Genomic DNA, 15,399 nt, shown 5'->3' on the forward strand with positions numbered 1-15,399 from the left:
TGAAATGAAAACATCCAGCACTGCATTTAAAGACAGCTTTCAACAATACAAATACATTACAACAAAAAACTTCCTATTGGTCAATGCTTCCTCAAAGACAGATTATGGAACAAAGAATAAAACATTAAAGTAAGTTAGTATCACAAGTTAGAAAAATGTGGCCATTTCCTTAAATTTACTGCTAGAACTCCCACCAAAAGATACGTTTATGATTTCTGTTTTTATGATTGAAAGAATCATTTTACAGATAGAAAAAATTAAACTAGACCACTCACAAAATTATTTGTCTAAATATAATGTAATTCTGAATAACTATAAAGGTTTGAATTTAATTTTGGTATTTCACTTATTTTTTAACAATGTTCATATGCTAAAATCACAGACAAATTTTAACTTGTACAGCAGCTTAAGTTTAACGCCAAAAAAGAATTACACACTGATCACACGAGAGCTAGCGGTTTTAAAATCTGTAGGAATATCATAAGGAACCATGATAAATACAATGCTTTAAGATAAATATATTTTTCTAACTTTTTGATTAAAATTTTATCGTGAGTCTAAAGCTGCTAAAGAAATGTTTACACTTTAACATCTCCTGTTGACAAAAAGTTTAAAAAAATGATACTATCTCCATTCCAACATTCTCAGCTCTGCTAAAATCATGGTAGGTTTATGGGTGGGCAAATGCTGATTGGGCCCATTTTGTGCTGGGAAATTTTCTGGTTTAGGGGCTTTCATTAAGAGAGCCACAGGACCCACTAGTTCAATCACCAACTGGGCCTTTATCCTTAAATGCATGCCAGGCTCAAATATTAACGTATTAGAGATGTGCTTTGATTTTAATACTCACTGAGCTAAATTCACGGCTGACATAAGCAGGCATGACTCCACTGAAGTTAATGATGTCATGCCCACTTATGTCAGCGGCCAATCTGGCCCAGGCTGTCCACTGGTACCTGCCAAATACCTGCCTTATTAGCATATAGGAGGTCATTCTCAGAAACATCACCTTCTCAGAACAGTAGTGATGGTGCCATTTACGCAGCTGATATTCTTGATCTGTAAACATCATGCATATAAGCAGCGCCTGGTGCTGTTGAACTACAGCTACAAGTCTCTGCCAAGCAAGTCGATCTCGTCCAGCAGGAAGTCCATGTCCTCACGGCTCACCTGGGGACTGATCACTACCTGGCGAAAGAAGTTGACTTTGCCACGGTGGGGTTGGTACCCTAACATCATGCTGCCTTTCTTCATCATTCTCTCTTTAATTACAGGAGCAACCTACAGTGGGGAAAGAGAACAGGTGTTTAAAGTTGTAATCTTTACTCATATTTAGCACCAGGACAGGGGTTCTCAGCCTGGAAGTTGTAACCACTTTTCCTTACCACTAAATGGGAGGGAGGGTCCCCAATATGGAAAATGTAGTCCAGTTAGGAACAGATTGAGAATCACTGAGCTAGGACAAGATCTTGCCACCCTCTACTTACATGAATTGGCCCACTGATTTCAGTGGTACAACCCACAAAAGAGATCTTTGCATGGATAAGGGAGATCAGAATTGGGCCTGTGAATATCTCTATTTACATATGAACGGCCATACTGGGTCAGACCAAAGGTCTATCTAGCCCAGTATCCGGTCTTCCAACAGTGGCCGTTGCCAGGTGCTTTAGAGAGAACGAACAGAACAGGTATTCATCAAGTGATCCATCCCCTATCACCCATTCCAGTTTCTAGCAAACAGAGACTAGGGACTCTGGCCAGTAGCCATTGATGGCCCTATCCTCCATGAATCTAAGACACAATTTACATTTTCAAAGGTCTGTGCAAACACTGACTAATTAATCTTTACACTTCTGGACCTAAATAGCTGAATGATGGTTACCAAAACCAAATGCCTTACTTAAGAGATGCATTATCAATCAGCAGTATGAAATGTTGCAATGAGTAATACGTCAAAATCAAAGCTAGAACCTATCCCTCTCTGGCTACTGCTTTTTGTAAATGCATTTTATTATAAACTGAAATAAATGCTGAGAAGTAACTCAAGCCACCTGCACATTAGCTAATCTCATTAGTGATCTGAACTACCACCAGGCCTTGATGTCAGTGGAGTCGCTCTGGGTTTAAATGAGTGTGAATGAAGAGCAGAATCTGGCCCACAATCTTGCAGTTTCAGTCCATGCCTGTTTCATCTTATATCAAAGCAATAACTCAGCCTCTGGACACACAGTTTCCTGGGGTCTTTATGACCAGTCTGGTTACTTCTCCAAGCTGGTCATTAATCCCTCAGCACCTGCCCTGAGATTCAATCTCTAGAGCTAGCCTGTGTCTTTAGGCTCAGGCCTTAGCAAGCCTTGGTACATGAATACACCAGCCCCCTCGTGCTGTGTGGGGGAAGGGTGTGGGGCATGAGGAGAAATAAGTTACTGCAGCCCTCAAAAGATCACAATTGAGCTCCCACACGTGCCTAGCCCGTGATTAGTGAAACTGAGCTAAGATTCTGCCCCATCCCCAACCACTCACTAGGAGAAGGAGTATCTGAGGAGCAGGCACTGCTCTCTGCGTGCACCCTCTGCACAGCTGAATAAGAGGCAGCTAAGTGCAGCATCCAGGTTGAAATCCTGACTCCACTGAAGTCAATGGCAAAACTCCTCCGGACTTAAATGGGGCCAGGATCTCACCCTTTAGCCTTTATTGTTTATTTAGTGCCTAGTGCTGCCATACTTGTTCACGTGAGTAGCATGTTACCCTGCAAGTAACCCCATTGCAAAGTAAATATGAATAAGACTCGGTGAAGAATAAGGCCTGGTTTTCTGAACCAGCAAAGTATTTCACCACATTCTTATCTTCAGGCATGTGAGTACTGCCACTGAGTCCAATGAGCTATTCACATGCCTAAAGTTAAGCATGTGCTTACATTCTGTGCTGGATTGAGACCAGAGCAATCAGCTCCTGGCATGACCAAGCCCTTTACAAACATGACAAAGTCTTGGCCTGATTCTGCAGGCTGGGGACCAGCTGGCTAAGCGGCAGTTCTACAGAAAAGGACCTGGGGATTACAGTGGACGAGAAGCTGGATATGAGTCAGCAGTCTGCCCTCGTTGCCAAGAAGGCCAACGGCATATTGGGCTGCATTAGGAGCATTGCCAGCAGATCGAGGGAGGTGATTATTCCCTTCTATTCGGCACTGGTAAGGCCACATCTGGAGTATTGCATCCAGTTTTGGGCCCCCCACATACAGAAAGGAGGTGAACAAATTGGAGAGAGTCCAGCAGCAGGCCAGGAAAATGATTAAGGGCCTGGGGCACATGACTTACAAGGAGAGGCTGAGGGAACTGGGCTTATTTAGTCTGCAGAAGAGAAGAATGAGGGGGGATTTGATAGCAGCCTTCAACTACCTGAAGGGGGATTCCTAAGAGGATGGAGCTCGGCTGTTCTCAGTGATGGCAGATGACAGAACAAGAAACAATGGTCTCAAGTTGCAGTGGGGAAGGTTTAGGTTGGATATTAGGAAAAACTATTTCTCTAGGAGGGTGGTGAAACACTGGAATGGGTTACCTAGGGAGGTGGTAGAATCTCCATCCTTAGAGATTTTTAAGGCCCGGCTTGACAAAGCCCTGGCTGGGATGATTTAGTTGGGGTTGGTCCTGTTTGAGCAGGGAATTGGACTAGATGACCTCCTGAGGTCTCTTCTAACACTAATCTTCTATGATTCATATTTTAGGGGTTTTTAAATTTTTTTGAACATTTTTTACATTCAACCATATCTTCAGAACAACCCCTTCCCTCACCCTTCGTGGTGAGATTTTGGCTTTAAGCTGAGCAAATAGAGCTATAGATCCAGCTTCAGTTCCTGCAGTAATTTATTTCAGCTCTAAAAGCCAGTGGCAGAAAATGTTACTGGATCCACAAAAGACAAATGATGGTGCCAACCTTTATTTAATAGCATTATTTCTACATGGCACGTATGCACACACATTTCACTAGGTAACTCTGAGGCAATTTGTTTTGATATAAACACCTCATGGTTAATCAATGTATTTTACAAGATACCATTCTAGCATCTCCACACTAGTTTAGCTGTGGATCTTCACAATGATCTTGCCTTTAAATCAATTTTGGATTTAAAGAAAGAATATTCTTGGCTCTAGCTCAGGAGTGGGCAAATTATGGCCCGCGGGCCAGATCCGGCCCGCAGGATTGCCACCCCTGTGGCACAGCGGGGCTAAGGCGGACTCCCTGCCTGCCCTGGCCCTGCACCGCTCCCGGAAGCGGCTGGTACCGGCCACCGGGGGGGAGGGGGGAGGGCGTGCAGAGGGCTCCGTGTGCTGCCCTTGCCTGCAGGTACCTCCCCCGAAGCACCCATTGGCTGGGAACGGGTAACCACAGCCAATGGAAGCTCTGGGGGTGGTACCCACAGGCAAAGGCAGCGTGCGGACTGCCCCCCACGGGCCGCAGGGATGTGGTACCGGCCACTTCCGGGAGTGGCGTGGGACCAGGGAGCCCACCTTAGTCCCACTGCGCACCGCATGACATAAGTATGAATGAAGTACATGGTGATAATGAATAACAATGCAGAAGTCAATGTATTCCCAGAAGTTTGCCTTTTGCCTAATAATACAAACAAGAGAGAAAGAGATTAGTAGTGAAATCAGCATTAATAAAGATTTAGGGGAAAGAGGACAATAACCACAACAAATCTGACAATGAGAATTTGAAAATTCAATACAGCGTCAAAAGTTTTAGAGACAGGTTGTGATCCCCTTACTAATGCTGAACAGAACCTTGCATCATGTCCCATAAAAGCCAATGGGACTACTCACGGTTTAGGTACTACTCAATGTGAGCAGAGAGATCACAATACTAGTTTGTAGCTGCAATGTGTGTGTAATTTAGGGCTTGTCTACATGGTACACTAGTCTGCCCCAAAGAGGTGTAAATTCTCACATGCACTAGAGTGTTGCACACTAACTGGCCTGTGTGGACCCTGGTGGCATGCACTGGAAGGTCCCTAGTGCACATCAACGTATATCTGTTTCAAACAGGATTACATTAATGTGCACTAGGGAACTTCTAGTGCAAGCTAGCAGGGGCCACAGGGGCCACCTAGCATGCAACATGCTAGTGAACACTAGAATTTATACCCCTCTGGTGCAGACTAATACATTATGTAGACAAGTCCCTAGAAACAAATGTTATAAAAAATAGCTCTGCCATACAATATGTGCAAAACCACCATCCTCCCAACCCGGGTTTTTAATCTGTGTGACAAAAACCACAAGGACTCACTGACCTTGGTTGTTTTATAGTATGAGCTACATTATGCTCGTCTCAGGTTCTGGCTACGCTATGAGCTAGTGCTGTGATTCCCGTGCTTGTGTACACATAACTCATGCTCTCATTCAGCTAGTGCAGGAATAAACAACAGTGTAGCAGTTAAATAACCACCGTAGCAGAGGAGCAGCAGTGGCTGCTTCTCGGCTGAGCCATACTGAATACAACCCCCCCTGGAAACCGATGGGTACGTATTTGGAATGGCTCAGCCATGTCTCCACTGCAGCTCCTAGTGCCATAGGCGCGGACTCAGAAAAATTAGTGGGTGCTCTGTATCCATTGGCAGCCAAGCTCCCCTCACCCCCCGCCTCACCTCCTCCCCCTCCCCTGAGCGCACTGCAGCCCCGCTCCTCCGCCTACCTCCCAGCGCTTCCCGCCCAGCCGCCACCAAACAGCTGTTTGGCAGCGTTAGCACACTCTGGGGGGGAGGGGGAAGGGCGGGACTGTGGCGCGCTCAGGGGAGAAGGTGGGGAAGAGGCAGGGCTGGGATTTGGGGACAGAATTGGAATGGGGCAGGGAGGGGGCGGAGTTGGGGCAGAGACTTCGGGGAAGGAGTAGGAATGGGGGCAGGGCAGGGGTGGGGTCTCATGGAAGGGGTGGAGTGGGGGCAGGGCCAGGGGCAGAGGGGGAGTCAAGCACCCACAGGAAAGAGGGGAAGTCAGCGCCTATGACTAGTGCTACTACAGCTACACTGCTATTTATTTATACTTGCGCTAACTCAATGAGAGCAAGGGTGAGATGTGTGTTCACAAGCAGCGGAATCTCAGCACTAGCTCCTAGTGTAGACATAACCTCATTTAGTCCATATTTAAAAAAAAGCTTCCACTGAAGGACTGCTGGATATGGCTGTGCCACATGAGCCATCCTTACTCACTCTCCTCTGCAATTAGTCACACTGCAGGTAGGTATTACCCTGCATAATGGTGGAAGAATCTGCCTCTACGCTTGGGACCAAATTTTGTCTTGACAAGTCATTTCAGTACTGTCCCATAGTAGGAACCTTGGGGCAGAATTTGGACCTTTGAACTGTCCTTGCACAAATTTCAAATGCAAGTTGGACAGGGTAGGGTTTTGTAAGCTTGTACATACAGGTTTATTTACTCCAAATATGTCCCCTCAGACACAGAATATGTTTGGCATGATGGAAATTCTCATGCTCCAAGTTGGTTTGAATGTCCTGGTCCCTTTTACCATTATATCAAGTTAGTAACAGTTCTACTCTTTCGCTCTTACTACTTTATACTGCACTCAGAATGGGTAATTATTTGTACTCCAGTAGTGTTCAAAAGCCCCAATCAAGACAGGGGCTACAGTGTGCTGGTTGCCACACAAATACAGAAGAGAGACAACTGCTTGTGTACTACACAAGTGGTCCCAATGGACACACTCATAGAACACAGGTGTAAAAGTGGCAGACCTGCATCTTTATTATTATAATTTCTCAGGCTCTCCTTTAAGGTTCAAATGCCATGGGCAATTTTAGTATTTATTGATGTTCTATCCATTATTTCTTCTTTTGTATCCTGAAATGGATTCCCTTCATCTCACTGAGTGCTGTTCCAGCGTGTGTTCTGTAACTCGCCACCCCAAACTGTGCAATAGCACAAATAGAGATTGTGAAAGCAGAAACATTGAGAGCATCAGCGTCAGCAATATTGGGATAAATATACTGTGCTGCAGCAATGCTGGTCTCATGGAAATTGGAGGTAGAAAGTCTCTTCTATTATCTAGTTTATCACGCTGCGAATGAAGGCCTGTCCCCACAATATATTTTTAAGTGTCTCCTTCCCTTTGTGCACTATGAAGCCAAGCACTTTCTACTTACAAAGCACAGCTGCTGGTTTGCCATCAAGTAATCTGAATGAACATGGCTGGGTTGTTGTAACAATTTCACCCAGAATCATTTCCACTTGGGAACAAAGGAGCAGAATATATGCACAAACTCTAAGCACAAGTCTCAGAACACAGCCATTAAAGGCTGGCTTGCATGTAGGGCCTGATTTTCCAGAGGTGCCAACCATCCACAACTATTCGGAGCTGCAGGTGCTCAACGGCCTGGAAATCAGACCCTTAGTTTATAAGACCTGATTCTGTGAGGAATTCAATGTCTTGAACTTCCACTGAAATCAACGTGAAGTCAATGGGAGCAGAGGGTGCTAAACTACAGGCAGGAGCTGCTCAGCACCTAACAGAATAGACCCCTAGGAAAGCAATTTAGTCAGAGTGAGACTGCTTCACCTTTCCAATTATTTTACTACCGGATTTATTTCAAATTATAAATCAAATTCTTTATTTTGCACTTCAGAGGAGGTCTCAGAATGGTAAGTGAAAGGCATCCTAAGCCCTAAATTCTTTAGCGCTCTCAGCAGCTCAACTTGGGCCCTTTGGTGGTGGAATTGCTCCAGTTCTGCTGTGCAAGACAAGGCAGGTGCTAGGAAAGCTATTACAAGGAGCGCACAGCCTCTGCTCTGCATACCCTCCCAGAGCACTGCTGCACAGGGGAATTTGGAGGTCTAGGCTGGGGGATAGCTACTGAAGAAGGATCTGCTGCAACCTGTATTCTTCCCCTAACTCATAGCAGCTATCCAGTCATTAGGTTGGGTTAGTAGCCACAGAGTAGTACAGATCCTCCTCCACAGCTTCCTACTCACCTTCTCCTGCAAAGTTCTCCAGCACCCAGCCCTGTTACTCAGGTTGGGGGGATTTTAGCATTAAGGTTTTAGTTGCCTGCATATTAGAGTCCAGATGGTGGCTGACCCTTGCACACATCTGTGAGGAAGCAGGTGCAAGGATCATCCCGCCCTGCACAGCTGGCAAGACAGCTCTCTCTATGCACCCCACAGGGGACAGAGCGCAGTGAGGAAAGGAGGCTGGGCCTACAAGGACAGTGCAGTCTGCATACTCCTCATGTGCACCAGGGTGCTCTGGGAATGACTGTCTCCCCCTGAAGCTCTCCTCTGACATGGGGTAGCTCTGCATGACCCCAATGCGGGGCTGTGCCTTAAAAAACACAATCCAGTCCTTAACTGGCATACTTGATGGTATTTAATATTCTTCAGAATGGTGAAAACTCCCATCTGAGCTCAAGTACAGTGACTTACAAATGAACTCTATTCAGCCTCCAGCATTAAGGCCTAGCCATCGGAAGAGTCGAGCAACTGCTAAATCCTGCAGTCATCAGTAAGCGATGCAGGTGCTCAGCATCTCTGAGGATTGAATCCCTGGGTTTTGACACTAGGATCCTCCAAGAGAAGCTGAAGAAATGTCCATTCAAAGTCATCCACTATTACACCAACCAAGGTGTAGTAGGTGTCACTTCAGAGTGACAATGCTATATGAGCCACACCTGAACTCCTAGCTCACCGAGGAATGACTCAGGCGTTTGTTTCTCTGCAATGGGAAATCGCAATAGTTGTTAGGTTGAACACCTGATATTTGAACCACAGCACTCATGCTGGAGTGCTAGGCTCCTGCTTAAAATCACTCAGCCTCATACTCTGCAATATGGAAACTTAATATGAAGGTTTATTCCAATGAAAAATAAAATCAAGATAACGGGGCTTGGTCAAATGTTCTGTACTAATCATTCCAAATCACACTGACTCATAAATAAGTAGTAAGGAAGTGGCCCCCTATTACCAGACTGTGATTCTGTTATTTTATTGGTTGCAAAATATTTGATACGTTTGGGCTACAGAGAACAGTAACCCGGCTCTTGTTCTGATTAGACAGATTCACTAGGCTACTGTCCAGAATATCCCCACTGCATCAACGTTCCTTGGTTGCGGGCAAATATCTGTAAAAAGTGAAAGAAATTCTCCTCACAGGTCAGAATTTCCCCAACAGGCATGTAACACGTCTTACATCTATACAAGAGCATAGTAATGGCCAGCCTGGATGAGATTAGTGTTCCTTCTGGTGCAGTATCTTGTCTCAGACAGACAATGACAAGTACCAGACAGCCCCATATTGGACAATTATAAACTAACCTGTCTATAATGGAAGTTTCTTTCTAACCCCTAGCTTATGCTCTGACACGAAGATTTATATCCAATGATAAAGGATACACTTTCTAAAATAACTGCGGATGTTCTCATTGATATGGCTAACTGTTTTTAAGCCTAATAAACTCTTGGACAAAATGTGTGTAAAAAAGAATGTTCTTTCATTGATTGTTGCCTGGTTCTTATATAGTAAAGAGTTGTGACTGATTAGTTTCTCTACACCATTCCTTACTCTGTATACTTCTATCACCATCCTTTTTATGGGACTCTTCTCTAGACAACACTGTCCAATATTTTCAAATCTAGTCTCTCTCCAATGTCTTTTCCTGCCTCAAATCACTCTCATCACCCATCTCTGAATGCCCTCTAGTTCTGCTCATTCAGAACCAAAGGCGCCTCTGAACTGCTGTAGTCTTACATGCTATGGGCCCAGTCCTGTTATGTGCTGAGCTTCCACAGCTCTCATTCAAGACAGTGGGAGTTTTAAAAAGAGTGTATTTGGAGACCTAGATTTTTGTGACTTTCATATTTATTTTGTAATTAATGTCAGGCACTCCAGAGCTAAGGCAATAGTGATCATTTATAAATTGATGAATAAATGGGAAGAAAAATGTTGAAATAGCTTATGAAAAACTGTTCTGGTAGAATTTCCACCCTAAATCAAAGCATAAAGTACCAGAAAACTCCTGATGCACTTGTCCTGTCTGCAAAGTTTGACCAGGAATCTCACAGGTACTATAATAAGCAATATCTAAAGAATTTCACAAAGACACAGCCGTCCTCCAGTACTAAGGTTAACGTTAGTATCTTGGTTGAATAATATTTTACAAATCTTTCAGATAAACCAGACAGTTCCCAATTTACTGCAAGCTCATTCACCAATGAAGGACTGCCCCACAATGTATTTTGAAGTGTTGCCTTCCCTTCAGGCACATTCTCAGCCTGGGCTTGGCTGTCATCTCTTTACCTCTCTTGCCCCCGGGTCCTCTCAAGACCTGCCATGCCTGGGCAAGCTCACCGTTCCCTGGGGTAGTTGGGCTCTTTCCCAGGGCCCTTTCGGAGTCTATTGCCAGTCCACCGCACTGCTCTACAGGCCCAGCAACAGGGCACTGATGGAGAGCAGACGTCCAGAAACCCTATCAGGGCTGCAGTGTCTGTCTGCCATAAACAAAAGGTGGTGGAGGAAAGAGAAGGCTAATCATTGCCTTGAGCTTGGGTCCCCTGGCTATCAGGCTTCCCTAGTAACTTCTCTACTTGGGACAAAACTTCCCCACCTTGCTCCATGGCCAGCTTCACCTTTTTAAGCTCCCCTTTTCCAGGCAATGCATGCTCTGCAGGTGCACGTAATTGGCACTGCCTGAGTGCAGGGACGCTCGTTAGGCTTGCTGTCAGTGGGATGGGGGCATGGCCCATCACAATACACAGCAGACCTTCTACTTACAAAACACAGCTGCTGCTCTGCCAGCACTTGTTCTGGATGTTCTATTTGCAGAACATGACAGGGTTGTTGTAACAATTCTACCAAGGATCCTTTCCACTGGGGTTAAAAAGGGAGCAGGATGAAGTTGGAAGATGCAATTTTGAGGGATTTAAGAAGCCTAAATCCTCCCATGCGGACTCTTGCCAAAGGAAGAAAGCTTGTCAGGGACCATTCAAGATGGAAGGCCATTCTACACACCACCATGGCTACAACATAGCCATGTGAATCTGCTGCTTCTGCTACACTCCAAAGCTATTCCTATTTATGTCAGTAGTAACCTACATGCACTGGACCAGATTCTGCTCCCACTGAAATCAGTGGCAAAATTCCCCATTTACTTCAATGGGAGCAGGATCTGGCTATCTAGATTTTCCCCGGATCCACAATTTAGATGGTAGCTTACAAAAAGATTTTAGCTTTAACTAGAAAAAAAAACACTTGTAGTGAAATCCATATACTTTGTAGGGATCCACAAAAAAGAATCACTTTCAGGAAGGTTGCAGGATACCGGCAGATCAACTACAGTATTAAGGATTTCAGCTGATCAGATTCAACTCTGATGAATCTTTCCAAAGTTTGGGACACTGCAGTAGAATTTGGCAGTAGACATGTAGCAGGAAGAAAAAAAAAATCTCCCTGCTGATAAAACTAGAGAAAGATCACATTTTCATGGTTTCACAAAAATGTAAACCATTTTCCATTCTTGCCTTAGCTATTTTGCAAAACGGAAGACAAGTTTATATACGAAACAGGCTCATTTGACCACAAAAATCTGTTTTGGCTACAAAGGAGGCATATTTTCATTCAGAGTAAATTTATGATTTTGCCTTAAGTATTTGGCCATTTTGGTTATGAAAAAAATGCTTGCTGCTAGAATTGGCTGGACCAAAATTTACAGATACTTACAACAGAATGAGTTACTAACTCAACTATATAACTGACATGCAGCAGTGATCTTCAGAAAGTTAACGAGGCCTCAATTCAGGAAAGCATTTAAGCACCCGCTTAACTTTAAGCACATGCATAAGTGCCATTGACTTCAATGGGGCTCAAATACACACAAGTATTTTGTTGAAACAAGGTTCACAACAGGAAGGATGGTCTTGTGATTAAATCACTAGACAGACTCAGGACAACTAGGTTTGGTTGCCTGCTCTGCCATAGATTCTCCATATCACTCTGGGTATGTCTACACAGACAAACAAACATGGCAGCGAGTCTCAGAGCCTGAGTCAACTGAATCCGGCGTGTGGGGCTTGTGCTATGGGGCTAACAACAGCCATGGAGACGCTTGGGTTGGACCTGGGCTTTCAGACCCTTGCCAGGTTTCAGAGCCTGGGCTCTTGCTCAAGTTGGAATGTCTACAAGGCTATTTTTTAGCACGAGTTCAAGTCTGTTAACCTGGGCTCTGAGACTTGCTGCCACCGGGTATTTTTTTTTGCTGTGTAGACATACCCTCTGTCTCCCTATGGCTCAGTTCCTTATCAGTAACGTGGGAACAACATATTTTCCTCTTCCCTTACCCTTATCGTTGGACTGTCTTGTCTATAAGATTTCTCGGCAGGGAATATCTCTTAATACATGTTCATACAGTACCTCGCACAGTGGGCCCCAATATCACATGGTTTCTCTGGATGCTACTAGAACACACATTACCAACAGATCTTGCAAACAGTTGCCACATCACATCTGCCATTTTTTTTCCTATTCTAAATCCAGACGATTACTATGGAACCAAATTTACCAATGAGTATTAACTGTTGACAATTGTTGATATATTGACCACTGTATACAAGTAAGCAAACAATTTTATTTGGTTGCTTATAATCACTACCCTAATTCCTCACCATAAATATATGGAAGCAATGGCTCCTTCGATATATTTTAAAAACTAAGAAAGCATATTCTCCATTGTTTAATAACTTCTTGTCTTTGTGCAGCAAAATTGGTTGCAGACTTTAAGTGAAAGCTTTCTTTTTGGTGATAATTAAAAACAAACCCCAGCCATTTGTCAGTTGTCACCCCAAATAGAACAATCTAAATACCAAATGTTTGCACTCCCAATCACAACTTTGTTCCTGTAGCCAAGGCGCTCTGTAAAAACCCAAACATGTTTTTCTTTTGTCTAGAATTTGTTCTGGGCCCACAGCCCTAACCCACTAATAAATTATTAGAAAACATGAGTGCGCCAGCATTTCCCTTGTGTCATACCATACGACAAACACAGAAATAAATACATTTGTCAAAGTAACAGTAAACCACTTCCACATTCTTCAGAGCTACTAGAGAATCAAAGTGAGAAACAGATGCCTTTGTATTTTTGCTCTGCCACTGATGTTCTCGGTGTATTTTGATCTGGGGGCTGTGGTGCTACACCTTCCATAAAGCAATTTGTGTGCGCTCCTCCCATTCGTTACTTTCTGTGACCAGGAACATGAATTCATTATAAAAATTCCTTGACCAATAACACTGGTCTACAATTTTTGAGAAGTCGTTTGCTTCAGAGATAAAATGTGCTATTTATTATGTATTTTGATGTGCTGAAATCAAATATGACAATTAAAACAACTGATTGGCTACTGTTTCTAAGATATTTAAGTTTTTACATTTTATGTCTATGTATATTGTGTAGATAGAGTTTTAATCATAAATTGTAAACCTAGGTCTTTTCATGTGTTTATGGTTGCTTTACATGATAATATTTCACCTGTCCTGTTTATGTAACACTTTAACAATCAGCAAAAGGGTTATAAATAAAATTTATTATGAAACAAAAGGCAAAACTATTCTGTACATAGTTTAGTCCTATTCAGTGTCTACTCGGCGCTTCTTGGCTTGTCTCTTGTATTCATTAAATGGAGCATCACTTGTCACTGTCCAGCAATAGTCTGCAAGCATTGATGGGCTCCATTTGACCTGATAGCATTTCTCCATTGTTGCAATGTCCTGGTGAAATCGCTCGCCGTGCTCGTCGCTCACTGCTCCGCAGTTCGGTGGAAAAAAATCTAGATGAGAGTACCAAAAATGTATCTTTAGTGACATGTTGCAACCAAGGCTTTTGTATGCCTTGAGAAGGTTTTCCACCAACAACCTGTAGTTTTCTGCCTTGTTGTTTCCGAGAAAATTTATTGCCACTAACTGGAAGGCTTTCCATGCCGTCTTTTCCTTGCCACGCAGTGCATGGTCAAATGCATCATCCCGAAGAAGTTCATGAATCTGAGGACCAACAAAGACACCTTCCTTTATCTTAGCTTCACTTAACCTTAGAAATTTTCCACGGAGGTACTTGACAGCTGCTTGTGTTTTGTCAATGGCCTTGACAAAGTTCTTCATCAGACCCAGCTTGAGGTGTAAGGGTGGTAACAATCTTCCTTGATTCAACAAGTGGTGGATGCTGAACACTTTTCCTCCCAGGCTCCAATGACTGTCGGAGTGGCCAATCTTTCTTGATGTAGTGGGAATCTCTTGCATGACTATCCCATTCGCAGAGAAAACAGCAGTACTTTGTGTATCCAGTCTACAGAACAAGCAAGAGAGCAACAACCTTCAAATCGCCACAAAGCTGCCACTCATGTTGGTCATAGTTTATGCACCTCAAAAGTTGTTTCATGTTGTCATAGGTTTCCTTCATATGGACTGCATGACCAACTGGAATTGATGGCAAAACATTGCCATTATGCAGTAAAACAGCTTTAAGACTCGTCTTCAATGAATCAATGAACAGTCTCCACTCATCTGGATCGTGAACGATGTTGAGGGCTGCCATCACACCGTCGATGTTGTTGCAGGCTACAAGATCACCTTCCATGAAGAAGAATGGGACAAGATCCTTTTGACGGTCACGGAACATGGAAACCCTAACATCACCTGCCAGGAGATTCCACTGCTGTAGTCTAGAGCCCAACAGCTCTGCCTTACTCTTGGGTAGTTCCAAATCCCTGACAAGGTCATTCAGTTCACCTTGTGTTACGAGGTGTGGTTCAGAGGAGGAGGATGGAGAAAATGTGGGTCCTGTGACATTGATGGTTCAGGACCAGAAGTTTCATCCTCTCCCTCTTCCTCGTCTGACTCAAGTGAGAATGATTCTGGTGCATCAGGAACCGTCAGTCCTTCTCCGTGGGGTACTGGGCATATAGCTGATGGAATGTTTGGATAATGCACAGTCCACTTTTTCTTCTTGGACACACCTTTCCCAACTGGAGGCACCATGCAGAAGTAACAATTGCTGGTATGATCTGTTGGCTCTCTCCAAATCATTGGCACTACAAAAGGCATAGATTTCCTTTTCCTGTTCAACCACTGGCGAAGATTTGTTGCACAAGTGTTGCAGTATATGTGTGGGGCCCACCTCTTGTCCTGAGCTCCAATTTTGCAGCCAAAATAAAGGTGATAGGCTTTCTTAACCATAGTGGTCATACTACGCTTTTGTGATGCAAAAGTCACTTCACCACAAACATAGCAGAAGTTATCTGCATTGTTCACACAAGTGCGAGGCATCTCTGCTCACTTTGGCTAAACAGAAATGTGTCCCTTTGCAAAATCAAACACTGACAAATAAGAGCACGACACTGTATGATTTCT

General features: G+C 43.9%; 1 protein-coding gene across 4 annotated transcripts in view; it reads right to left on the reverse strand.

The window, feature by feature from the left end:
- Nucleotides 1–15,399, reverse strand: part of GADL1 (glutamate decarboxylase like 1) — a 103,517-nt gene continuing 88,118 nt past the window's right edge. For all 4 annotated transcript variants that reach the window (XM_042840491.2, XM_005309819.5, XM_042840499.2 and 1 more), the window contains one exon: nucleotides 1–1,281. In XM_042840491.2, coding sequence (XP_042696425.1) covers nucleotides 1,108–1,281 — 174 coding nt within the window. In that variant the 3' untranslated portion in view covers nucleotides 1–1,107. The remainder of the gene's footprint in view (nucleotides 1,282–15,399) is intronic.

The sequence above is a fragment of the Chrysemys picta genome, chromosome 2 (assembly GCF_011386835.1).
Source record: "Chrysemys picta bellii isolate R12L10 chromosome 2, ASM1138683v2, whole genome shotgun sequence".
In the NCBI taxonomy this organism is placed as follows: Eukaryota; Metazoa; Chordata; order Testudines; family Emydidae; genus Chrysemys; species Chrysemys picta.